At 59.0% G+C, this 24888-nt stretch overlaps 1 protein-coding gene across 1 annotated transcript; it reads right to left on the bottom strand.

Annotated features, from left to right (window-relative positions):
- Positions 1–20707: 20707 nt before the first annotated feature.
- On the bottom strand, positions 20708–21304 carry DIRAS1 (DIRAS family GTPase 1; the record flags this gene model as incomplete). Its single annotated transcript, XM_080712889.1, has 1 exon — positions 20708–21304. The coding sequence occupies one exon, from the start codon at positions 21302–21304 to the stop codon at positions 20708–20710; it is 597 nt and encodes a 198-aa protein (XP_080569015.1).
- Between the last annotated feature and the right edge of the window lie 3584 nt (positions 21305–24888).

Genomic DNA, 24888 nt, shown 5'->3' with positions numbered 1-24888 from the left:
ATCGGGGCTGGGGTGGGGCGCGCAGGGGGGCGGAGGAACAATTAGCAGGGACAGATTGAGCAGCTGTCAACTCTGGGGTTCACGTCCCGGCCCCCCGGCTTCCCAGAACAGGCCCAGACAGCCCACCAGGGAAGGACCGGCCGGCTTTGGCCCTCTGAAGCGTCCTTGAGATTCCGTGCCTGTCAAACTAAAGAATAAAAAATAGGGCAAGGGGTGGAGCTCGGAGGTCAAATGCCCCTGGGTTCCATCCCCACACTCGCAAAAAAATGAATAAATAAAATAAAGGATAAAAAAAATAGGGTTGGGGGGTGTAGCTCGGAGGTAGAATGCCCCTGGGTTTCATCCCCAGTACCACTCACACACACAAAAATAATAATATAAATATAAAATCAAATCAAAAGGGCTGGGGGTGTAGAGAATGCTCCTGGGTTCAATCTTCAGTACAAAAAAAAAAAACTTGGGAGGTTCCGTTCCGTGAGCTAGATTCCTCTCTGGGTGGGAGGCCGCGCACAGAGCAAAGGCAGGCTAATTGTTCAAAATGGCATGCTGACTGTTCAAAGCCGCCTTCAAGAGCAGGACGTGGCGGCCACTGGCAGAGACCTGGGCAGAGCTCCGCAAGCCAGCAGCTCCTGGCCTCCTGCGCGGCCTCTGGGATCCCCGTCGCACGCTGAAGGGCAGGGTCAGGACCCTGCCCCAAGGCCTCGTGTGTGTGTGTGTGTGTGTGTGTGTGTGTGCGTGCGTGTGCGTGCGCGTGTGTGTGATGCTGGGGATGGAACTCGGGGTCATTCTACCTCTGAGCTGCACCCCCTGCCCTATTTTTTCTCCTTTATTTTGAAACAGGGTCTCAGAGTTGCAGAGGCTGTTCGCGAACCGCGATCCTCCCGACTCAGCCTCCCCAGCCTCCCGAGTACTGAGATTACAGGCGTGCAATACCACGCCCAGCTGAATATTCCTCTTTTTTTGTTTTCAAAAACATTTTAACACATTCAAGGGAGTGTAGCTCCTGAGCTTTATAGAAACAGGGCAAGTATACCCCGGGCATGGTGCACACCTGTAATCCCAGTTCTTGGGAGGCCGAGGCAGCAGGATGGCAGGTTTGAGGCCAGCGGGGGCAATTTAGCAAGGCCGTGTTTCAAAAACGAAAAATACACCAAGTGTAGGGGGCGCACGCTCGTCATCCCAGCATTCGAGAGGCTGAGCCCGGAGGATCACGGTTCGAGGCCAGCCTCAGCTACTTAGTGAGGCCCTCCGCAACTCAGTGAGACCCTGTTTCAAAATAAAGAATAAAAAATAGGGCAGGGGGTGTAGCTCGGAGGTAGAACGCCCCAGGGCTCCATCCCCAGTACCACACACACACATATACACACAAATGTGTATGCAAGCGGTAGAGGGATAGCAGAACTCTACTTTTGCATAATTTTTTTCCCAGAAACCTAAAACTGTCCTAAAAATAGTCTATTAGAAGGGGGAGTTGAAGAGACAAATTCTGAGAGTCATGTCAAGAAACGAGGGTTCTGATTTTAGAAGGAGGGAGGAGGGAGAAGAGAGAGAGGAGGAGGGAGGAGGGAGGCGCGGTTCCGCCGCTGGCGGGGGTCTCGGGCTGACACTTCACGAGCCAACCTGTTCTCTCTGGAGCCCCGGAGAGACTCCGTTCTCGTCCGTCCACTCCGGCCTACCTCTAAAGATCTAAGTGATTGGGACAAACTTGGAGTGAGAGGACCAAAGGTATCCCAGAGAAGGTTCCAGAAACCGCGGTTCTGCCCAGAATGCCTGCTGCGTAGAACACGCTAAACGACGCACTGCTGCTCGTTCTTGCCAATCACTTTGTTGGCCGTGAGAGGTGTGGGGCGCCTCTATTTATTATTATTATTATTATTATTATTATTATTATTATTATTATTTTAGGGACATTGAGTAAATACATGAAGAAATAGGCCCCGTGGCTGATTTCCAGAAGTAAGTTTATGGGCTGTTTTAGCTTATTTCCAAGGTGGTCCCAAGGATGCTACGGGACCCTCCCACTTCCCATGAGGCTTATTGGCCTGTGAGGCCAGCAGAATATTCCAGAGGCGAGCCAGGCGTGGTGGCGCACGCTTGTAATCCCAGTACTCGGGAGGCTAAAACAGGAGGATCTGGGTTCGCAGACAGCATCAGCCACTTAGCGGAACCTTGTTTCAAAGTAAAGAATAAAAAAATTGAGCCAGGCGTGGTGGCGCATGCTGGCAATTCCAGAAGCTGAGATAGGAGGTTTGTGGTTCTCAGGCAGCCTCAGCTACTTAGTGAGGCCCTCTGCAACTTAGTGAGACCCTGTTTCAAAATAAAGAATAAAAAATAGGTTTGGGGGTGTAGCTCTAAGGTCGAATGCCCCTGGGTTCCATCCCCAGTACCGCAAAAATAAATAAACAAATAAAAATAAAAAGGGCTGAGGGCATAGTTTGGAAGGAGAATGCTCCTGGGTTCAATTTCCACCATTGGTATTTGTTACAAAGCAATGGTGACCATTACACCTTGTGCTGTCCACAGTCTTGTGCTCCCAATGGCCAGCTCCTCAGTAGAAGGAAGGGAGGGAGGAAGGAGGTGCGTGTGGATGGTGGTAACTGAAGTGGTAACGAGGTGGTCCTCCCGGCCGGGGGGTGGGGGCATAACTGAAGTGGTAACGAGGTGGTCCTCCAGGCCGGGGGGCATAACTGAAGTGGTAACGAGGTGGTCCTCTAGGCAGGGGGGGGCATAACTGAAGTGGTAATGAGGTGGTCCTCCCGGCCCGGGGGGGGGGCATAAATGAAGTGGTAACGAGGTGGTCCTGCAGGCCGGGGGGCATGGCTGGAGGAAGTGGTCCTGGGGCACGTGGTCTTGGGGACTCTATCTGTCCTGTCTCTGCCCTCTGCTTCTTGGCTATAATAAACTGAGCAGGTCTCCTCCGTCACGCCCCTACATTGGAGTGTCCAAACATGGACCGAAACCCTAAAACCCTGAGCCAAAAAAAAACCTTCCTCCTCTAAGTTGCTCTCACTGGGGACTGACTAAAACAGTACTCCAGCTGCCTTGTGGAGAGGCCCGTGCGGTCCAGAAATGAAGGTTTCTATTGAGATCCAGGTGGGAGCTGGTTAATAGCCCCTGGAGGGAGCTCTCCTGGGAGCGAACTGTCCAGCCCCCGAGGAGCCGCGCCATGACACAGGACACAGCAGATACAGGCTCTGCGGCCTCACGATAGCCCCTCAGCAGAACTACTAACTCAGCTATTTCTAGATCCCTGACCTGTAGACACTGGAATAAAAGGCTTGCTGCTGGGGCTGCTGTGGGGCTATTTGTTACACAGCGGTGATGACCATTACACCCTGCGCTGCCCACCGTCCTGGGCTTCCAACGGCCGGCTCTGAGCAGCCCCGGGGTTTGCATTTTCTGTCTTTCCTGACATCAGCAGACCTGATGACCGGCTGAGACACAAGGACTGAGTGGGGAGCGGCAAAATCGCAGAGAGGCCGGGAGGAACAACTGGGCTGAGAAGAGAAAGCGCTGGGATGTTTTGCATATGATCAAGAGGCTGCTGGCTGCCTGGCTGCCAGGCACTGGTTGGGTTTATTTCTTTTTCTTTCTTTCTTTTTTTTCTTTTTTTCTTTTCTTTTTTTTTTTTTTTTTTTTTTTTTGCAGTACTGGGGATGGAACCCAGGGACATTCGACCTCCGAGCTACTATTTTTTATAAATAGTAAGTTTATAAAATTTACTATTTTTTATAAATAGCAAATTTATAAAATTTACTATTTTTTATTCTTTATAAAGCACTATTTTTTATTCTTTATATTGAAACAGGGTCTCACTGAGTTGCACAGGGCATCACTAAGTAGCTGAGGCTGTCCTTGAACCGCGATCCTCCCGTCTCAGCCTCCCGAATGCTGGCGTGACAAGCGTGCGCCCCCGCGCCCGGCCTGCCTTTCTCTTTCTGTCTAACCCTGGAGCCCCTGGGGCACCGGGACGGGCCGGGGCCTTCTCCAGGGCGGGCGGCCTGGGCGCTGCAGGGTTGGAGCAGGTCCAGGCCGGGAGCTGCCGCAGGGGTGACCCCACAGATGTCCCCGACCTCACCCAGGGCCCCCTGGCGGGCAGGGTCGCCCAGGCGAACCCCGCTGCTCCAGCGCTTGTCCCCGAAGGGCAAGGACAGCAGCCGGGCCGCAGGGGGTGACGGTCGCGCCGCCAAGGCCCTGCCCTCCGGGCCTGACCTTCGCCTGCAGGATTCGGGCCCCTCCTCTCGGAGGCCAGATATAGAAACAGCAGCAGCGAGAGCTGTCAGCCTCAGCTTTAACCCGTCACCACGGCAACCATCTAAATATGTCACCCAGGAGCGCTGATGGCCAAGGGGGGAGAGGGAGCCGGGGGAGCAGCTCCCACCGTGGCGAGGTGAGGCGTCGGAGCCGGCCTGAGAGGAGAGGGCACGGGCAGCCCCGCTTGACCCTGGGAGCAAAGCCCGGGCAGCTGAGGGTGTTTGAGGCCGCCCCGGGGACCCCACTTTCCGGCCCGCAGGAAGACAGGCCGGTGTCTGTGGCGGGCGGGAAGCAACCTACGTTTCCTCCAAATATCTAACGCAGGGGCCGCCCGCGGCCTGCGGACACGGGGCCGCGCTGTCCCCTGGGCCGGCGTCCCGGGTGCTGCGGGGTGCTGAGTGGCGCCGCTGGCCTCCACACGCTCCGGGCTAGGGCTCCTCCAGTGTGACCGCCGCAGATGTCCCTGGCGCTGCCCACAGTCCTCTGGGGCAAAACTGCCCCCCTGGGCTCTGCGGCCATCATACACTGTGCTGTCTACCACTGTACTGTCCAGAGAGGTGGACACCGAGGACGCGGGGAGGCAGCCAGCTCGGGACAGAAAAGGACCCCTGTAAACCGGGTGCGGTGGTGCCTGCCCGGTGATCATCCCAGTTCTTGGGAGGCTGAGGCAGGAGGATTGCAGGTTTGAGGCCAGCCTCAGCAGCTTCTTGGGGAGATGCTCAAAAACTTGGAGACTGTTTCAAAATAAAAACCAAAAAGGGCTGGGGTGTGGCTCAGAGGTAGAATGCCCCTGGGCTCCATCTCCAGTACCGCAAAAAAAAAAAAAAAAAAGAAAAAGAAAAATTAGGAACAAGTTAAGCGAGTCCAGACGACAACGTTCTTGAGGAAATCGGGATGCATCTACCTTGGTTTACCAACGGCATCGGGCACCACGTCCCCAGACGCTCACAGCGGGGTGCTGGCCGCGCCCGGGAGGGGGACCTCCCTGTTCTGCATTCCTCAGTCTTCTGCAAATCTCAAACTCTTTGAAAATTAAAAATATTAAAGAAAAGGAGAGAGACGACAGGCAATTAGCTAGAAAACACTAGGAAGTGATTGACGAACACTGAGGCCCTGTGACAGCGTCTCGAGGTGAGATGGTTACATAAAACCTGGGAAAGAAGGAGGCTGAGCCGGGCGCGGGGCGCACGCCTGTCATCCCAGCACTCGGGAGGCTGAGACGGGAGGATCGCGGCTCGAGGCCAGCCTCAGCTACTCAGTGAGGCCCCTGCAACTCAGTGAGACCCCGTTTCAAAATAAGGAATACAAAATAGGGCAGGGGGTGCAGCTCGGAGGTCGAACGCCCCTGGGTTCCATCCCCAGAACTGTTTAAAAAAAAAGCCTTTGGGGACTGGATTCCCGCAGGTCCTGCAGAGGTGACCCCGGGGCGCCCCCTCCGCTCGGCCGGTGGTCGCCCCTTCCCCGGGCCGGGGGGGCGGGTGGGCTGCCCTGGGCTGGGAGGGCCGCCGCCACCCCTCCCGCCCGGCTCCGGGCCGCAGAGCAGGCGCCCAGCTGCAGGGTCAGCCTGGGCCACCAGCGCCAACCCAGAACTTGCTGGGCCAGGCGACAGGCCCGCGTCCCCATGGTCAGGCTGCCGCGGGCGCCGCTCTGCGTCCTCACGCTCAGAGTACCGGAAAATTCTCAGCTCCCAAGGTCACCTTTATCCAGGGTCTGCGCCTCGGGACTGCTGGGATTTTCTGGTGGGGCATCCGGGGTGCCGAGCAGTGTCCCCGCCTCCACCCGCTCCAGGACAGGGGCTCCCCCAGTTAAGATGACCACAAATGTCCCCGGGGGTCACTCAGAGCCCCCTGGGGGGGCAGTACTGCCCTGGATCAGGGGATCCCAGGAACCCCCAGAGGCCCCACATCCCCTGATTATCAGCCCCCCAAGAGCTTAGGATGCTGCCATGTTGAAACCCACACAGTGAAGCCAACACCGTGGTGCTCGCCTGTCATCCCAGGACGCGGGAGGCTGACAGGAGGATCGCAGGTTCGAGGCCAGCCTCAGCGACTTGGTGAGCCTCCCATCAGCCCACAGAGGCTCTGATCCCAAATGAAAATAAAAAAGGGCTAGGGGTGTAGCTCGGGGGTAGAATGGCCCTGGGCTCAATCTCAATACCACAAAAAAAAAGAAAAGAAAAGAAAAGAAAAGAAGCCGGGCGTGGCGGCGCACATTTGTAATCCCAGCACTTGGGAGGCTGAGACACGAGGATCACAGGTTCACAGCCAGCCTCAGCTACTTAGTGAGGCCCTCTGCAACTCAGTGAGACCCTGTTTCAAAATAAAGAGTAAAAAATAGGGCAGGGGGTGTAGCTCGGAGGTCGAATGCCCCTGGGTTCCATCCCCAGACCCGCAAAAAAAAAAAAAAAAAAAAAAAAAAGTTTGGTGCGTTTTGTTACTTGACTAGCTAACACATGCAAGTTGTTTCTGAGATTCAAACCTACCTTCGAGAGATTAAAAATAATAATACATTTGGTTTGGTTGCTTTGTTACGCAGCACTAGCTAACACATACAGACTGTCTTGGAGACTCAAATCTACGCTTAACAGATTAAACAAAATCTGGGAAACATTTGAAAGCTATAAACTGGGACCTTGGAGATATATAAAAACAGCACCGCCCACTGTCAAAGGCAGGCCGCATCTGCGGCATCATGAGAAGAATGTGGCGTCGCCCAAGGTGCCTGCTGGGGGTGTCAAAAGAAAAAGAGACGCAGGAGCGTCCTCATCTGACTCTCCAGGCTCAGATTCTCAGGCTCGCTAACCTCCTCCGCTGGACGGCTTCCCTCCACGCCAGGCGTGGGGACGGGGCCTGTGCGCCTCGTCGGGCCCGCCCGGCTCAGAGCGACGTGAGCTGGTTTATACAAACCAGTTCTACTTTTCTTACAACAGAGCAGCTGCAGCGCCCCCCCCCCCCGCCCAGCTGAGACCAGAATAGACGAAAATCCCGATTTCTGCACGCCCCGGGACTTGGCTATGTTTTTGTACGTAGAAAATACTACAGGCTTCCAGACGGCGCCACGCTTTCCAAACAGACCTAGACCACGCCGCCGCTCCTCCCGGCCACGGCCGGCGCCTGCTCCTCGGCCGAAGCTTGGGGTCCCCAAGAGAGCTAACAGGTCTGTCCGTGATAGGGCCGCGCTACAACCATCCCACAAAGGGAGGCAGGGCAGACGGGCGTGTGCGCTCCGTCCAGGACTCAGCTCGAAGCCCTCGCCAGGCGCTGGGAGGTCGGGGTTCAAGTTCACCGTCACGCACAAGAAACCTATAACCGAGAAGCCACTTTGCGGCCAGCCTCAGCTACTTAGTGAGGCCCTCTGCAACTCAGTGAGAGGCTGTTTCCAAATAAAGATTAAGGAATGAGCCGGGCGTGGCGGCGCACGCTTGTCATCCCTGCGCTTGGGAGGCGGAGGCAGGAGGACCGCGCGGGTTCGAAGCCAGCCGCGGGCGCTGGCTTAGGAGACCCTGTTTCCAAATGAAAATGTAAAAATAGGTCTGGGAGTGTAGCCCGGAGGTAGGAGGGCTTCCAGGAACCCCAGGACCACCAAAAATAAATAAATAAATAATAAATAAATAAATAAATAAAAAATAAAGAATAGTGCTGGGGGTGTAACTCGGAGGTAGAATGCCCCCGGGTTCCATCCCCAGCACACACACACACACACACACACACACACACACACACACACACACACACGGAAACCCATAATCCGGGAGACCAGGAGAGGCCCGCACAGGGGAAGGAATGGGTGCAGGGCCTTAGGGAAGCCAGGGCCGCTATTCAGAGGACAGCATGGAGCCGGCTGAAGTGTAGAAAGGACTGTCCGCTCTGAGGCGACAGTGCCGAGGGACAGAGGCGACCCTGTGCTAGCTCAGGCGTGGCACAGCTGCTCGCACAGAGCCGGGCGGGATCCTGCAGGGAGCCAGAGGCGCGCACCGAAGATGGGCCCCTTACACGGGACTATTATTATTATTGTTTAGTAGTAGTAATATAGGGATGGAACCCAGGGCATTCTACCTCCAAGCTGCACCCCCAGCCCTGTCTTTTATTCATTTTTTAAAACAGGGCCTCACCGAGCTGCAAAGGGCCTCGCTAAGTAGCCGAGGCTGGCCTCGAACCGCGATCCTCCCGTCTCAGCCTCCCGAATGCTGGGATGCCAGGCGTGCGCCCCCGTGCCCGGGTCAGTGGTAGAATTCCCGCCTTCGGAGGTCTTTAGGAGAGCCGGGGACTCTGCGGCCCAGAGCCGGGACCTTCTGTCACTCCCAGAAGTGGCGGGTGAGGGCGCTGGTCACCGGGCGGCAGGCAGACTGCGGTGCAGGAGTCCGTTCTGGCCGATTTCCCACGGGTGTCGTCGGGAGGAGCCCCTTGGCCTCCTCGGCTCAGCTCTGAAGGGACTCGACATCTTCATTAACGACTAAAATCTGTGTCACCTCCACGGAGGGAAGGCAGCCGCTTAATCACACCGCCGAGCGCTACCGAGACGCCGAGCAGGACGGCGCAGCCCCGGGGACCGGCCTGCAGGCCGCCAAGGGACGCCCCGCCGCATGCCCTTCCTGCTCCTCCCTACTGCGCACTGAACCCAGCGGCCGGCTACCTCCCAGCCGAACCCCTACACCTTTTTATTTTTATTAGAAACAGCTAACTTAGCCGGGTGCGGTGGGCACGCTTGTCATCCCAGCATTCGGGAGGCTGAGACCGGAGGATCGCGGCTCGCGGACAGCCTCGGCTACTTAGCGAGGCCCTGAGCAACCTCTGACCCTGTTTCCAAATAAAAACACAAAAAGCCGGGCATGGTGGGGCACGCCTGTCTTCCCAGGACTTGAGAGGCTGAGACAGGAGGATCGCAGGTTCAAGGACAGCCTCAGCAAGTAGTGAGACTCTCACCAACTTAGGGAGACCCTGTTTCAAAATAAAAAATAAAAAAATAAATAGGACAGGGGGTGTAGCTAGGTCGAATGCCCCTGGGGTCCATCCCCAGAACTGTAAAAAAAAAAAAAAAAAAAAAACTCGAGGTTTAGATGTCCGTGTGTGTGTGTGTGTGTGTGTGTGTGTGTGTGTGTGTGTGTGAGACTGGGAATGGAACCCAGGGGCATTCTATCTCGGAACTACACCCGTCCTATTTTATTTTGAAGCAGGGTCTCACTGGGTTGCTGAAGCCGGTGTAGACTCGGTGATCCTCCTGTCTCAGCCTCCCCAGTACTGGGATCACAGGTGTGTGCCGCCATGCCCAACCTCCTCTTGAGAGAGGGTCTCCCTAAGTTGCCCAGGCTGGCCTCAGGCCCGCGATCCTCCCGTCTCTTCCTCCCCAGTCGCTCCGCGCCGGCTAGGAGCCGTCTATAGATGAAACACAGCAGATAAGGTAGTCTGCGTCTACAGAGGAGACTGCAAAACCCTGGCGGGCGCGGAGAGAAAGGACAGAGTCCAGTTAGTTGCGGGGTCAGCGGCGGAGCGCTTTAAAGCCGCCCGGGAGCAGGCGGGTCCGAGCCGAGCAGAGGGCGCTCCGGCCAGAGCCGCGGGGAGCGCAGGAGGGACCGGCGGGAGGCGGCCGGGCTCTGCGGGGACAGCCTGGACGTCCCGGGATCCCAGAGCCGGGGCAGCTCAAGGCCTCGCTCCGAATGGACCACGGCTCCACGGCAGGCGATGGCCGCCGGCCCTCCTGGGGACACCGTCCAGCGAAGTGGAAGCCCGCGCTCAGAAACGAGCCCGTGTCCGCGACGGGTGAATGGGCGCGCACAATGGAATATTACTAGGCCGTCAGATCTGAGCACAGCTCTACCGGAAAGACAATCTGCTCACAAATGGAGCCAGATACAAAGGGCCGCGCGGTGCGTGACTCCATCGGCAGCAAATGTCCAGAACGGGCGGGTCCGGAGGCGGGAAATGGACTCGCGGGCATCGGGGGCTGCAGAGGGCCTGGGCTGAGGGTTCAATGGGCCTGAGATTCAGCTTGAGGACGTGGACGGTGCGATGGTGCTCAGCCATGCCTGTCTGCCCAACGCCCTCCACGCAGCGCCAACCCCGGCCACGCGATCCGACGCTTAAAATAGACAGCGAGCCGGGCGCGGGGGCACACGCTCGTCATCCCTGCGCTTGGGAGGCTGGGACCGGAGGAGCGCGGTTCGCGGACAGCCTCAGCTACTTAGCGAGGCCCTCTGCAACTCAGTGAGACCCTGTTTCAAAATAAATAATAAAAAATAGAGCCGGGCGTGGCGGCGCACGCTTGTCATCCCCGCGCTTGGGAGGCTGAGACAGGAGGATCGCGGTTCGTGGCCAGCCTCAGCTACTTAGCGAGGCTCTCAGCAACTTAGTGAGACCCTGTTTCAAAATGAAGAATAAAAACTAGGGCTGGGGGTGTCGCTCAGAGGTACGATGCCCCTGGGTTCTATCCCCAGTCCTAAAAAATAAAAAAATAAAAGGCAGGCGATGCCTTTGCTGGGTGGAGGAGGAGGGACCACTTCAGACACGTTGGCAGCGATGGAAACCCCAGAAACCCAGGGGACACAGGCCGGGGTGGGGGCTGGAGGAAGGGGCGCCCGGCCGAGGGCCCCCAGAACGGCCGGGCGGGCCGCACACTGCTACAAAGGCGGCCGTGTATCCGAGCTCTCGGAGCCCGCCCTGGACGTGCCCTGGTCGCCCGTGGGAGCTCAGAGGCGCCCAGGAAAGTGGAGGCCAGCCCTGAGCTCAAAGGGAGGCTCTGGGATGGGGGACGAGAGACGGCGAGATGTAAAGCCCGCCCCCGAAACCCACCCTGCACACTCAGTTGTATCCACCGTCTACGCCCAAGACGCAGCCACCTAATTAGCACGACTCTCAGTAGCCGGAAGGTACAGACAAGGACAGGCAGATGGGAATCGCACACACTGGGAGTATTACTCGGCCGTGAAAAGGAGCGGGGCTCTGATACACATGGCGATGTGGACGGACCCTGAGGACGTGACGCTCGGTGAGAATCAGACACAAAAGGCCACACGGTGTGCGATTCCTTTGATGGGAAACGCCGAGCGCAGGTGAAGCCGCAGACAGGAGGTGGGTCCGTGGAGGCCAGGGGTCTGGGGTGACTGTTCATGGGGAGAGGAGATTTTATTGGGGTAATAGCAAGTTCTAAAATTGGTTCACAGGAATAGCTGTGCCGCTCAATAAGCTTAAAACACACACACACACGTACGCGCACACACACCCTGGCTTACACGCTTAAAATGGTTGAATTTTAAGATATGTAAATTACACCTCCATTTAAAAAGTAAAATGCCTTGAATCTTCCCCGCTTTCACGTGGTTCTCAGGAAGAACTAGCAGCCATCTCTAGAAGCCTTTCAGAGTCAGGCACACGCCCAGCCGGCCAGTGACGGACCCACGGGAGGGGAGGGTCCCGGGTGCCCGGGACGTGGGAGAGGGCAGGGCGGCCATGCCCGGCCCGGCCTCAGCTCCCTGCTCAGCCTCAAAACAGTGACCTTTCTCCAGCCCTAAAGGGACAGAGTCTGAGTCACAGGGTGTCAGGAGGTGAAGAAATGCCAAGCCAAGCAGCCCCGGGCGAGAGGAGGCCCAGACACCGGAGAAATGCAGGACGCGGGCCGCGGCCAAACCTCCCCCCAAACCTCAAAGCCGCTCCGGGGAGCCGGGCGCAGGGCCGCGCCGCTCATCACCACGTCGGAGGCTGAGACAGGAGGATGGCACGGGTTCGAAGCCAGCGGGTTCGAAGCCAGCCTCAGCTACTGAGTGAGGCTCTCAGCAACTTAGTGAGACTCTGTTTCCAAATAAAGTATAAAAAAGGTCTGGGAGTGTAGCCCGGAGGTAGAAAGCCTCTGGGTTCCATCCCCAGTACCGCAAAAATAAATAGATAAATAAAAGTCAAAAATAAAGAATAAAAAAATAATCAGGGCTGGGGGTGTGGTATGGAGGAAGAATGCCCCTGGGTTCCATCTCCAGTACAATAATAATAATAATAATAATAATAATAATAATAATAGAATAAGCCAAAGCTGGACGAGATGACGCATGCTTGTAATCCCAGCACTTGGGAGGCTGAAACAGAAGGATCACGGGTTTGCGACAGCCTCAGCTACTTAGGCCTTTTGCAACTCAGTGAGACCCTGTTTCAAAATTAAGAATAAAGCCGGGCGTGGTGGCGCACGCTTGTAATCCCTGCGCTTGGGAGGCAGAGGCAGGAGGATTGAGGCCAGCTGCGCTGGCTTAAGAGACCCTGTTTCAAAAATACAGAAAAAATAGGTCTGGGAGTGTAGCCCAGAGGTAGAAGGGCTTCCAGGAACCCCAGTACCACAAAAAAAAAAAAAAAAAAAATTAAGAATAAAAAAATATAGGGCTGGAGGTGTAGTTTGCAGGTAGACTGCCCTGGGTTCCATCCCCAGTACCGAAAAGAAAAATAAAAAAAAGCTGCACCGGGCTGCTGCGGCGGGTTAGACGGCAGCCCAAGCGAGCCGAGCAGGAAGGGGTCTCTTGGCCGGCGTGGTGACCCAAACCTGTCATCCCAGTGCTTGGGAGGCTGAGACCGGAGGATCACGGTTCAAGGCCAGCCTCAGCTTCTTAGTGAGGCCCTCCACAACTCAGGGAGACCCTGTTTCAAAATAAAGAATAAAAAAATAGGGCTGGGGGTGGAGCATCGGAGATGGACTGCACCTGGGTTCCATTCCTAGTAAGGAACACACACACACACACACACACACACACACACACACACACACACTGCTGTTCCAGATGCTAATGAGAAAATCTGTAAAAACACCTTGCATTGAAAACAGGAGCATTTTACGTTACTATACGACGTAGCAGGAGAAAAAATAACGCCCGTATTTAATAAACACCCGAGCCAAACTGTCTGCACCCAAGACGGCTCACGGCGAGCTGACGTCCCACACATGCCAGGGCCCCGCGTTTTATTCAGCAGAAAACAAGAATCTAACGGCATCGCTGGACGGCCGCTCCAAACGGAGCTCCTCCCCAGGCCAAGACGACCCTCCCTCCCTTCCTTCCTTCCTTTATTTCTCTCTTTTTTTTGTGTGGCACTGGGGATTGAACCCGTTCTCGGCCAGCCTTGGCTCCTTAGTGAGGCCCTTTGCAACTCAGTGAGGCCCTGTTTGAAAATAGAGAATAAAAAATCGGGCTGGGGGTGCTGTGGCTCGGAGGCAGATGCCCCTGGGTTCCACCCTCAGTACCGCAAAAAAAAAAGCCCCCCACCCCGCCCCGAGGTGGTGCAGCTTGGGCCGGGGCTAGAGGGGAGTCCAGAGCCCCCGACTCAGTCGCCGGGGCTGCACAGCTGCACGCACACGTCGGAGCAAGTTTCTGAACTTGGCGATGGCCCCCCAACACCTAGCAACAGCCGAGCTGGGGACCTGCGGCTGCCCTCACCTGTCTCCAGCGCCCACCGCCAGCCCCCGCTCCCCGGGAAAAATAAAGTGCCGCCCACGCCCCCCCAGCACCCGCCCCAGGCTCCCCCTGGAGTTCCTGAGAAGCCAGTCACCCCGTGAGCCTGCCTGCACCCCCAGCTGCACCCTCCGTTCTGGAAAGAGGCCCGGCAGCCATCAATCTCCCACCTCCGCGGGCTCACTGTCCCTGAAGGGCTTCACAAGCCCCCAACCCCCCAATTTCAGCACCAAATGGTTAGGGTCCCCTCCCCCAATTCTCCCACTCCCATCCCGACACCCTCCCCCATTTTCTTTCTACCTAGTCCACCTCTGGCCCCAGGGGTCCGCTGCCTGGCCCTCCCCTGCCTCCTCCCAACACCCCAACCTGAGCTCGCTCCGGGTACCCATCTACCGGCGGACCCCCCAGGTCCCGGGGCGCAGCCGGACCCCATCTCCACCCCATCCTCATCCCGGGCGCTCTGGTCAAACTTTGCCCTGTGGCCACTTCCTCGCTGACCCTAAAGTCTGGGTCCCTCAACCCTCTGCTCCCCAACTTGACCCCCGGTGTAGGCCCCCTCCCCAGGACCTGATGCTCCCCGCAAATCCCACCCAGACTCCATCCCCGCCCCGGCCGGTGCGGACCGTCAATTTCTCTTCCAGCCCCCTCCTCAAATACCTTTGACCCCCATGTGGCTCCCCAGCTTTGGACCCCGACTCGGCCCCGTCCCCCCAGCCTAACCGCAACCCCAACTCCAGCACCCGCCCCCCTAACCTTGACCCCCAACCTCTGTCCCTCTAGGCGACCTGATACCCCAATCGCAGCCCCCTCCCCAGCTAAGCCTACACCCCAACTCTAGACCTGCCGCTCACCAGCTAACCTCGACCTCCAACTTAGCCCCCTCCCCAGCTGAGATCGACCCCCAACTGCAGCCCTGACCCCCAAATCCAGCTCCCTCCCCAGCTAGCCTCGACCCCCAACCGCAGACCTGACCCCAACTCCAGCCCAGCCTCCGACTGCGGCCCCCTCCCCAGATAAGCCCGCACCCCGACGCCAGCCCCAGCCGTCAGCTGCGGTGGCGACCCCCAATTCCCACCACCTCCCCAGTTAATCCCGCGCCCCGACTCCAGCCCCAGGCCCCAAGGCAGCTTACTCACTCGACCCTTGACCGCAGCCCCCTCCCCAGCTCCAGCCCCAGCCGCCAGCTGCCGCCCGCCCCCCGCCCCAACCCCCTCCTCAGCGGACCCCAAGCCCCAGCGGGGCCCCGGGCCCATCGGAGCCCACCCGGCGTCTCCCCGGCCGGCCGCGGACGGCGGCCCCTTACCTGCGCGCCGCGACCCGCCGAGCCCTGAGCCCCGCCGCGCAGCCGAACCCACCGCGCCAGCCCGAGCGCCCGCTCCCTCCTCGGGGGCGGGTCCTGTGCGCGGGGAGGCGGGCCCGCCGTCCGGGCGCGGCCAATCAGGAGCCCCGACGGCGGAGGCCGGAGCCGGGGGCGGGGCGCGGGGCAAGCAGCGGGGTAGGCTGCGCGCGGGCGAGGGAGGCGGGGCTGCGGGCGTGGGCGGGCCCCGAGGGTGGAGCCTGAGTGGCACTGCCACTGCCCATCAGCCAGCCGAGGACGCGCGAGGGGGCGTGGTTATGCTAATATGCAAATCGGCGCTCTGAGGCGGACTCCGGGGCGGGCGAGAGGGGAGGCGGCTTGGCGGAGGCCGAGTCAGGGAGGCGCCAGGGAGTTCGCGGGTTCGAGTCCGCGGGCAGGACGCATTCCTGATCCCGGCTCCCGGACTCGCTGGCATAGGAAAGTGAGTAGTAATAACCCTGGCGCTGCTTTCTTGAGTCTTATATAGGCATCCTCTCGTGGGGCCCTTGGCATAAGTCTTGGTGATGAAATTATTATTACTATTATTATTATTTTTTTTTTGCAGTACTGGGAATGGAACCCAGGGGCTTTCTACCTCCGAGCTACACCCTAGCCCTATTTTTTTTTTAATTCTTTTTTTTTTTTTGGTGGTACTGGAGTTCCTGGAAACCCTTCTACCTCCGGGATACACTGCCAGACCTATTATTTTATATTTTTATATTTATATATTTATATTTATATTTTTTATATTTATATTTATATTTTATATTATAATTTATAATTATATTATATATTTATTTATATATTAATATATTAATTATTATAATATTATAATTTATATTTAATATTATATTTTATATATTTATATTTATATTTTTTATATTTATATTTTATATTTTATATATTTATATTTGAAAACAGGGTCTCTTAAGCCAGCGAGGCTGACTCCGAACGGGTTAGAGCCCAGCCCGGAGAAACCTGGATTGTAAAAGGCAGAATTCAAACCAGGCAGCCACCAGGCCCGGGGCCTCGGGAAGCTGACACGCTGCGGTCCTCAGCGGGTGGCTCCGGCTGGCTCCCCGGGCTCCTGGCCTCCCTCCGGGGAGCTCTCTGCGTATCCCCAGGGCTCTCGATGCCCCCTCTGGCTGGCAGGCCGCCCCCAGCGCGCACCCCGCAAGGGGAATGACAACTCGCCCTAGTGGGGTAAACTGGTGCCCACGACCCGGCCAGGTGCGACTCAACAATCCTTCACAGCTTTTCAGTGTGTTGTTAGAGATTACAAGCCGGCTTAATGGCGCACGCTTGTGATCCCGGTATTTGGGAGGCTGAGACAGGAGGATCGCGGTTCACGGCCAGCCTCAGCTACTTAGCGAGGCCCTCTGCAACTCAGTGAGACCCGGTTTCAAAATAAAGAATAAAAAATAGGGCTGGGGGTGTAGCTCGGAGGTCAAATGCCCCTGGGTTCCATCCCCAGATCTGCAAAAAAAAAAAAAAAAAGAAGAAAAAATAAAAAGGGCTGGGGTGGAGCTCAATGGTAGAACGCCCTTGGGTCCAATCCCACTTACTGGGAGAAAGGCAGAAAAACGACTTCGTCACGCTGGGATGCTCGGGCCTGGGGTTCGCCCCGGTGGTCAGCCAGGGCGTAGCTTGTGCGAGGTCCTGGGTTCCGTCCCCAGCAGCAAAAGCACAAACTCAAGATGTTTGACGAAAGCAAATCCAATTTCCAGGCGCTTTTCTAGAAGCAGAAGGCCCGGGGACCTCCCGCGGCTGCTGACTTAAGACTTGGCCCCACAGACAGAGCAGAGCTGGCAGGAGGGTGATGCCATTAACGCCTTTGTCTCCAGTCCAAAATTTAATTTTTTTCGTTTTAATTTTGGAAATTGGCTGAGCTCGGTGCCGCATGCCTGTAATCCCAGGGCCTGGGAGGCTGGGACAGGAGGATCTGTTTTTAGGCCAGCCTCAGCAATTTCTCAAGACCTGATTTCAAAAAATATAAACAAAGCCCGGCGTGGTGGCGCACGCCTGTAATCCCAATACTTGGGAGGCTGAGACAGGAGGATCGCAGGTCCGTGGCCAGCCTCAGCCACTGAGTGAGGCCCTCTGGAGCTTAGCGAGATCCTATCTCAAAATAAAGACTAAATATCGGGCTGGGGGTGTAGCTCGGAGGTAGAATGCTCCTGGGTTCTATCCCCAAACCACAAAAATAAAAACAAAGATAAAATAATAAATAAATAAGTAAATAAATCGGGCTGGGAGTGTAGTATAGAAGTATGGTACTGAGGACTGAACACCGGAATATTCTACCTCCAAGCCACATCCCCAGCCTGACTTTTCATTTTTATTTATTTTCTTATTTATTCATCCTGGGGGTTGAATCCAGGAACATCCTACCTCCGAGCTATACCCCCAGCCCTATTTTTATATTTATTTACTGTTGTGGTACTGGGGATTGAACCCAGGGGCATTCTACATTTTAGTGACATTCCCAGCCCTATTTTTTATTCCTTATTTTGAAACAGGGTTTCCCTATATTATGTCATTTTGGCAAGATCTCAAGACGCGATGGTGCACGCGTGCCATCCCAGCTGAGACAGGAGGATCGCGGTTCGAGGCCAGCCTCAGCTGCTTAGTGAGGCCTCTTTGCAACTCAGTGAGACCCTGTTTCAAAATAAAGAATAAAAAATAGGGCCGGGGGTGTGGCTCGGAGGTAGAAGGCCCCTGGGCTCCATCCCCAGGCCCGCAAAAATAAATAAATAAATAAATAAATAAATAAATAAATAAATAAATAAAAAGAACGTCACAGCTCGGACACTGACATTGGCCCGGGGGCGCTCCTGCCACTAGGGGGCGCAGGGCGACTGTGTGTGCGGTTCTGTCTCCAGGCCACCCCTAGGTTGATGGAGTCTCACTACTTGCTGAGGCCGGGTCTCCAACCTGCGACCCTCCAGGCTCGGCCTCCCGAATGCTGGGATGACACGCCTGCGCCACCGCGCCCGGCTCAGCTCTTTAAGATATATTTCTTAAAAAAGGACCTCCTGTTTCCCCTGGAGACCCCACCTGTGGGTGGTACCAGGACTAGAGCCACAGGGGGTGAGGACAGGAGGGCCCCCCCCCCGCCCCGTTCCTCCTGCCCCCCAGGATCCCGCCCCCTCCACCTCCACGCCGCCCTCCGGGGAAGCTACCCAAGGTCCCCGGAAGCCCAGGGCCCGCCGTCCAGGCCGAGGTGTGCAGAGGGACCGGGCGCAGAGCAGCGTCCGTGCCCCTGGCTCCGGTCCCCTGCGGTCCCCGGCTCTGGCGCAGCCGCACCCCTCCCCGCCGATCCTGTCCCCCCTCCCCAAAGAAGGCACAAGGCGACCCCCCCCCGTCCCCCCCCAAAGAAGGCGCCGTCCGCGGGGACATGGAGTTCACTTTATTGAAGGAAGACTACATCTAGAGCGGAGGCGAGGCAGGCCCGCGGGGGGGACAGCAAGCGGCCCGGCGGGTGCCCGGCACCAGGGGCGCCCGGGCAGGGCGGGCAGCCGCCGGGCCAGCTGCGGCCTCCTGCCGCGGAGCCCGGGAGCGCGAGGCCGTGGACAGCGGGGCCCCGGGGAGATTGTGCTATCAGGGCCTGTCCCTGAGAGAGGACCGCGGCCTCTGTCCAGCCAGGGGCCAGTCCAGGGCAGGGGGAGCGGACACCAGCTGCCGGGGGGCCTGCACCCGCCCAAGGCCGGGGGCTCCGCTACGCTCAGACCCGGGGCCACCGGCGCTCTGGGGGCCCCGTGCTGCTCCAGGCAGCCCCATGTGCGCGAACACACACACACACACACACACACACACACACACACACGCTCGCTGGCTCTCCAAGCACGTCCAGTAAACACTTCTTGAGTGGACAGTCACACCAGATATGCCAAAAAACAAATGGCCTGAGACCCAGGAAGAGGTCCTGAGCGCTGCGTGCTCCGGCTGTGACTGTAGAGCCGCGCGGTGGTGTATCACTCTGCCCCCCTCTCTCTCTCACACACACACGCACACGCACACGCACACGCACACGCAGCCTCTTCACCTCTGCTAAGCGGCACGCTTATCTCGCCAGGACAGTCTTTCTCTCTTTAAGGGCTTAAGCCGCACACTTCCAGGCTCCTCCGCGTGATGCTGAGAAACTGCGTCAGCCAGGGAGGTCTCCCCAGCCCCGCCCTCTATCTCAGCCTCGGGAGACCCCAGATGGAGAGCCTGGCTCGGCGCGTGGCCCACAGGTGCCAAAAGATGTGGGCCCTGTGCGGCTCCGGGTTGCTACATGCGTGTTGCTTTGTTACACAGCACTGCTGACTGATACAGGTTGTTGTTATTTGGGGGAAGGGTACTGGGGATGGCGCAAAGCCACACCCTCAGGCCTATTTTATTTTCTACTTTGAAAGCAGGGTCTTGTTAAGTTGCCGAGGGCCTTGCCAAATCGCGGAAGCTGACCTAGAACCCTGGCGATCCTCTTATCTCGGCCTCCCAGGTACGGGATGGCAGGCGTGTGCCGCCGCGCCTGGCTCTGGTACAGATTTTGAGCCCCGAGTCAGCTGGAAACAGACACAGTGACCCTCAGACAGTCAGGACAAGCGGGTTCACAGAGAGGTCGTCTCGGCAGCACCCCAACACCACCACGCTGGCACGGCTCGGCGCCTCCCAGGAACACCTCACGCAGATGTCACGGGCACAGAAACACATCCCGGCGACACAGCCAGCCATGCCCACCGGTGCCGCCACCTCTCCTGCAGAGGTGACACGGCCCGGTCCGTGAACGCGCCGCCCCAGCTCTCAGGGCTCCGGGACCGCCTTCTGCCCTCGGGAGGCGCAGGTGCAGGTGGGCAGGGCGCTGGTCGCCGGGGCTGGCCGGGTCCCGGGGGCCCTGGGCGCCCGTCCTCCTGCCGCAGACCCTGGCCCAGGTGCAGGTGGGAGGGCGGTCCTGGCGGCCATGCCGGTTGTGATGTGGCTGGGCCGGCCCAGGGTGGATTTGGGGCTGGGCGCCCTCCAGGCCCTGTGGTTATTGCCGGGCCCCTGGGCCCCTGGGGACCAGGTCAGAGGTCGCGAGGGCTGGGGCGGGCGGGGCGAGGGCACAGTGACCCAACGCGGGGGACGGGCAGGTCTGGCCGGGCAGGTCTGGCTGGGCCGGGAGGGTCGGCCAGTCCTCAGGGGCCGGGCGGCTCCTCCCGCCCGCTCCCGTCCTCCCGTCTGTCTGCGGGACTGGGGACCCCGCCGGGGTGGGTGGGGTGCAGACAGAAGAGGGCGGAGGGTGGGGGGCCACAGCGATGAGAGTGGGGCAGGGTGGGGGCCCCAGCCGGCAGCAGCGCCCGCCGAGATAGGGGAGGTTGGTGAAGGAGGAGGCTGGGGAGGACGCCGAGGGGAGGCCGGGGGCGGGGCCGAGGCCGGGGGCGGGGCCAGGGGAGGCAGGGGCGGGGCCTAGGGGAGGGCGGGGCCTGGAGGCGGGGCCTAGGGGAGGCCGGGGGCGAGGCCAGGGAGGCCGGGGCGGGGCCGGGGCGGCCGGGGGCGGGGCCTGGGGAGGCAGGGGCGGGCCAGGTAGGCGGGGCCAGGGAGGCCGGGGGCGGGTCGGGGAGGCCGGGGCGGGGTCGGGGAGGCCGGGGCGGGGCCGGGGAGGGGCCTGGGGAGGCAGGGGCGGGGTCGGGGAGGCGGGGCCAGAGAGGCCGGGGCGGGGCCGGGGGCGGGGCGGGGCGGGCTCACATGAGCGCGCATTTGCCCTTGATGCGGTCTGTCCTCTTCTGCTTGCTCGAGCGCTTGCCGTCCACGTTGAGGCTCATGCTGCGGCGCGTCTCCAGCGTGAGCAGCTCCTGGAAGAGCTCCTTGACGTTGTAGTTCATCTTGGCCGAGGTCTCCATGAAGGCGCACTTCCACTCCTGCGCCACGGCCTGCGCCTCGCGGGTGTCCACCTCGCGCTGCGTCTCGTCGCACTTGTTGCCCACGAGCATGACGGGGATGTCGTCCACGCCGCCCTTGATCTGCACGATGAGGCGGTAGATGGGGCCCAGCTCCTCCAGCGACTGCCGGCTGGTCACGGAAAACACCAGCACGAAGGCGTGGCCCTTGGAGATGGACAGGCGCTGCATGGCCGGGAACTGGTGGCTGCCGGTGGTGTCGGTGATCTGCAGCGTGCACACGCTCTTGTCGCAGCTGATCACCTGGCGGTAGGTGTCCTCGATGGTGGGGATGTAGGTGTCGCGGAACGTGCCCTTCACGAAGCGCAGCACCAGCGAGCTCTTGCCCACGCCGCCCGCCCCGAACACCACCACGCGGTAGTCGTTGCTCTGCTCCGGCATCTTCTCCGCGCCAGCTGTGGCCCCGGGCCGCTCTAGAAGCCCACCGCGACCCTGTCGGAGGGAGGACGGTCAGCCGGCAAAGGCCAGCCCGGCGGACGGCCCGGCACTTGTCGGAGGCCGAGACCGGAGGCCGGCGGGTCGGAGGCCGGCCTCAGAGGCTGAGCGAGGCCCTCTGCAACCCAGTGAGACCCTGTTTCCAAATGAAGAATAAAAAGATGAGGCTGGGGGTGTAGCCTGGAGATAGAGGGCCCCTGGGTTCCATCCTTAGGACCGCAAAATGAACAGATTGTAAAAACACAAGCAGAGCATGAGGGCGCACGACTGTCACCCCAGCACTCGGGAGGCTGATGCGGGAGAATCTGGGTTCGCAGACAGCCTCGGCTACTTAGTGAGGCCCTGGGGAACTCAGTGAGACCCTGTTTCAAATAAAGAAGAAAGAATACGGCTGGAGGGGTGTAGCTTGGAGGTGGAATGCCCCTGGACTCCATCCCCAGTACCGCAAAATACACAGATAGATAAAGAGATCGAGGAATACATTTTCAAAGGCCTGGGGGGTGTGGCTTGGAGGTACAACGCCCTGGGTTCAACCTGAGACCCCTTTGTCTCCCCCCAAATAAAGGCCACGCGGCTGGGAGGGCCAGGCATCCAGGCCCTGGCGGGGCGGGCGCGGGGCGGACGAGGCGGCCTTCCCCGAGGAGACAGCGCGCCTCCTGCGTCCTGGAAAGTTCTTGGGCTGACTCTGCAGTCCTGCGCTCCCACGGGCGCTCTGCCAGGCCCTTTCTCTTCCATCCCTAAGAAAATCTGGGCCCGAGCTTTTCCCCGGGGGTTCTGAGCTGGAGGGACGTGGGCGACGCGGGCCGCTGCCCACCCGGCGCCCCCAGCCGGGGCCGTGCCCTCTCTGGCTGCGCGGGCTTCCCCGCCCTTCTCTTGTGGACCTCAGAGACCAGCGGGCCTGGCACCCACCCTGCCCGGCCCTGCGCCCTGGTTTCCTCAAGCTGCTACCGGGTGGGCGAGACAGCGATCCCCCAGTGGCCAAGGCTTGCTGCGCTTCCCTGGTGCAGAGCGTCCTAAACTCGCTGGGAGTCACATGGTGGGGGGACTGACAATGCATATTTCAAGCTGGCCGTGGGGGGCACGCTCCTAATCCTGGGGACTCGGGAGGCTGAGACCGGAGGATCGCGGTTCGAGGCCAGCCGCAGCTACTTAGTGAGCCCCTCTGCGACTCGGTGAGACCCGGTTTCAAAATAAAGACTGAAAAATCGGGCTGGAGGTGTAGCTCGGAGGTAGAAGGCCCCTGGGTTCCATTCCCAGTACTGAAAATAAATAAATAAATAAATAAATAAATAAAATAATTTTTTTGGTACTGGGGATGGAACCCAAGGGCCTTCTACCTCCGAGCTATACCTCCAGCCCGATTCTTTAGTCTTTATTTTGAAACAGGGTCTCACCGAGTCGCAGAGGGCCTCGCTAAGTAGCTGAGGCTGGCCGCGAGCCGCGATCCTCCCGTTTCAGCCTCCCGAATGCTGGGATGACAAGCGTGCGCCACCATGCACAGCTTAAATAAATTAAATTTAAAAATAAAATAAAATGCAGATTTTAAGGCAGGCCCAGTGGCGCGCCACACTTGTAATCCCAGTCCTTGGGAGGCTGACACAGACAGGTTCGAAGCCAGCCTCGGCTACTGAGTGAGGCTCTCAGCAACTTAGTGAGACCCTGTTTCCAAATAAAGTATAAAACAGATCTGGAGTATAGCCCGGAGGTAGAAAAGCCTCTGGGTTCCAGCCCCAGTACCACACACACACACACACACACAAATAGGGCTGGGGGTGCAGCTCGGAGATAGAATGCCCCTGGGTTCCATCCCCAGTACTGCAAGAAGAAAAAAAAAATTAAGAGGGTTACAATCAATGCCAAATAGAGAACTTTTCCTGTAAACTCCGTATCCAGACCTGGAACACCCTAGCATCCCATCAAATCGGAAGTGTCCTTTAGGAGCTCAGCTCCCTGGGTGGGCGGGAGTCCTCTCATCTCTCTCCTCCTGAGCCCAGAGAGGCCCAGCAGTCTCCAGAAGCCACACAGCGCGGAGATTCTGAAAGGGCTGGAGGTGGGGGAGACTGTGGGCGGGGGGACAGGCGAGCTGGGGTCCGTTGCCTCCTTCCCAACAGCTGAGGCTCCCCCAGAAAGGGGGCTGCCCATGGGGGAGAGGAGCTGCCACTTATACCTGCCTTGGTCCCCCCTTCCACGAACCTTGGACAGGTTCTTTCCCTCGAACGTCTGTGGCTATGTGGGAGGGTCGGAAGGTCGCCCCGAGTCGGGCAGGACTGGGGCTACGAGGATCAGACACGCCAAGCCACCGTCCCTGGGCCTCGGTGTCCTTATCTGCACAATGGGAGCGGTTACCGGCCTCCCTAACGGGGTGCTGAGATCAGCCAGCGAGCAGGAACAGTGAGCCTGTAGGCAGGTGCCCAGGACGGCGGAGGCCCCGCAAGGGTGGACAGCTGGTCACTCAGTACAACCCTGGGGCTCCGGGAGAATGCCCCTGGGCCCCACTCGTGGGTCCCAAGACTCGCAATTATCAAAGGTACCAAATTCATCCAGAGAGAGAGAGAATATAAAAGAATGATGAAAGTGAGGACGGCCATCACACAGCCCTGTCCTGCACCCCCAGACCTGGGGGAACCCAGAAAGCCCAACCCTCACCGGGGGCAGGTCTGGAGCCGGCTGCCGGCTGGCTCTCCAGCCATGGCGCCTTCCTGGGCGGGCGCAGGGAGTGGGCACCCCGGTGTGTGGACGGTCACGGCGCCCCGCGCTGGCCTGAGGACCCGGGGAGGCCCGTGGCGGGGGCTCCGCGGCCCTAGCCCTGACCCTGCCTTGCTCTGGGTGCCGTGGGCTGCAGCCCCTGATTACAGGGGCGTTTCCCGGAGGGTCCCCGCCTGGAAACCCTCAGTCACCGCCACCGGACTCTGTGCAGGGCAGCACCTGGTGCCCTGTGAGGCCTGTCTCTGCCACCTTCCGCAGGAGGGGGTCGTGGACAGGGAGCCGGGGGAGGGGCCATGTCAAGGTCACGGAGCCAGGAGGCGGCAAATCGCAGCGGGACTTGGGGCCGCCCCGCTAACCTGCCCTGGGTCTTTTTATTTTGGGGGGATTGAACCCAGGGGGCATTCTACCTCCGATCTGCACCCTGGCCCTTTTTATTTATTTTATTTTTAATTTTTTTCAGTACTGGGGATGGAACTTAGGGACACTGCGCCGCCGAGCCGCACCCCCAGCCCTATTTTTTCGCCTCCTGAATTTTGAAACAGGGTCTCCCTAAGTTCTTGAGCCTGGCCTTGAACCTGCCACCTCCTGGAGCCTCAGCCTCCCGGCCACTGGGGTGCCAGGTGCGCCCGCCGCCCGGCTCACCCTGGGGTCCCGGCCGTGCGGGGCAGCCCACCCTGAGCTGCCCGGCGGGTCCCCCGCCCCGGGGCGCTGCGCCCGGCGCGGCGGGCAGCGGGGTCTGGGGGCGCGCGGGCCCCGGGCCGGCGCTGTCCATGGTGGGCGCGGGCTGCGGGCCCATCGCGGCTGCGCGGCCCGCCGGGCCCGGA

Source organism: Muscardinus avellanarius (genome assembly GCF_963383645.1).
Source record: "Muscardinus avellanarius genome assembly, chromosome: 16".
Taxonomy (NCBI): Eukaryota; Metazoa; Chordata; class Mammalia; order Rodentia; family Gliridae; genus Muscardinus; species Muscardinus avellanarius.
Note: the sequence above shows the minus strand (reverse complement) of the source record. Positions and strands in the feature narration are given on the sequence as shown.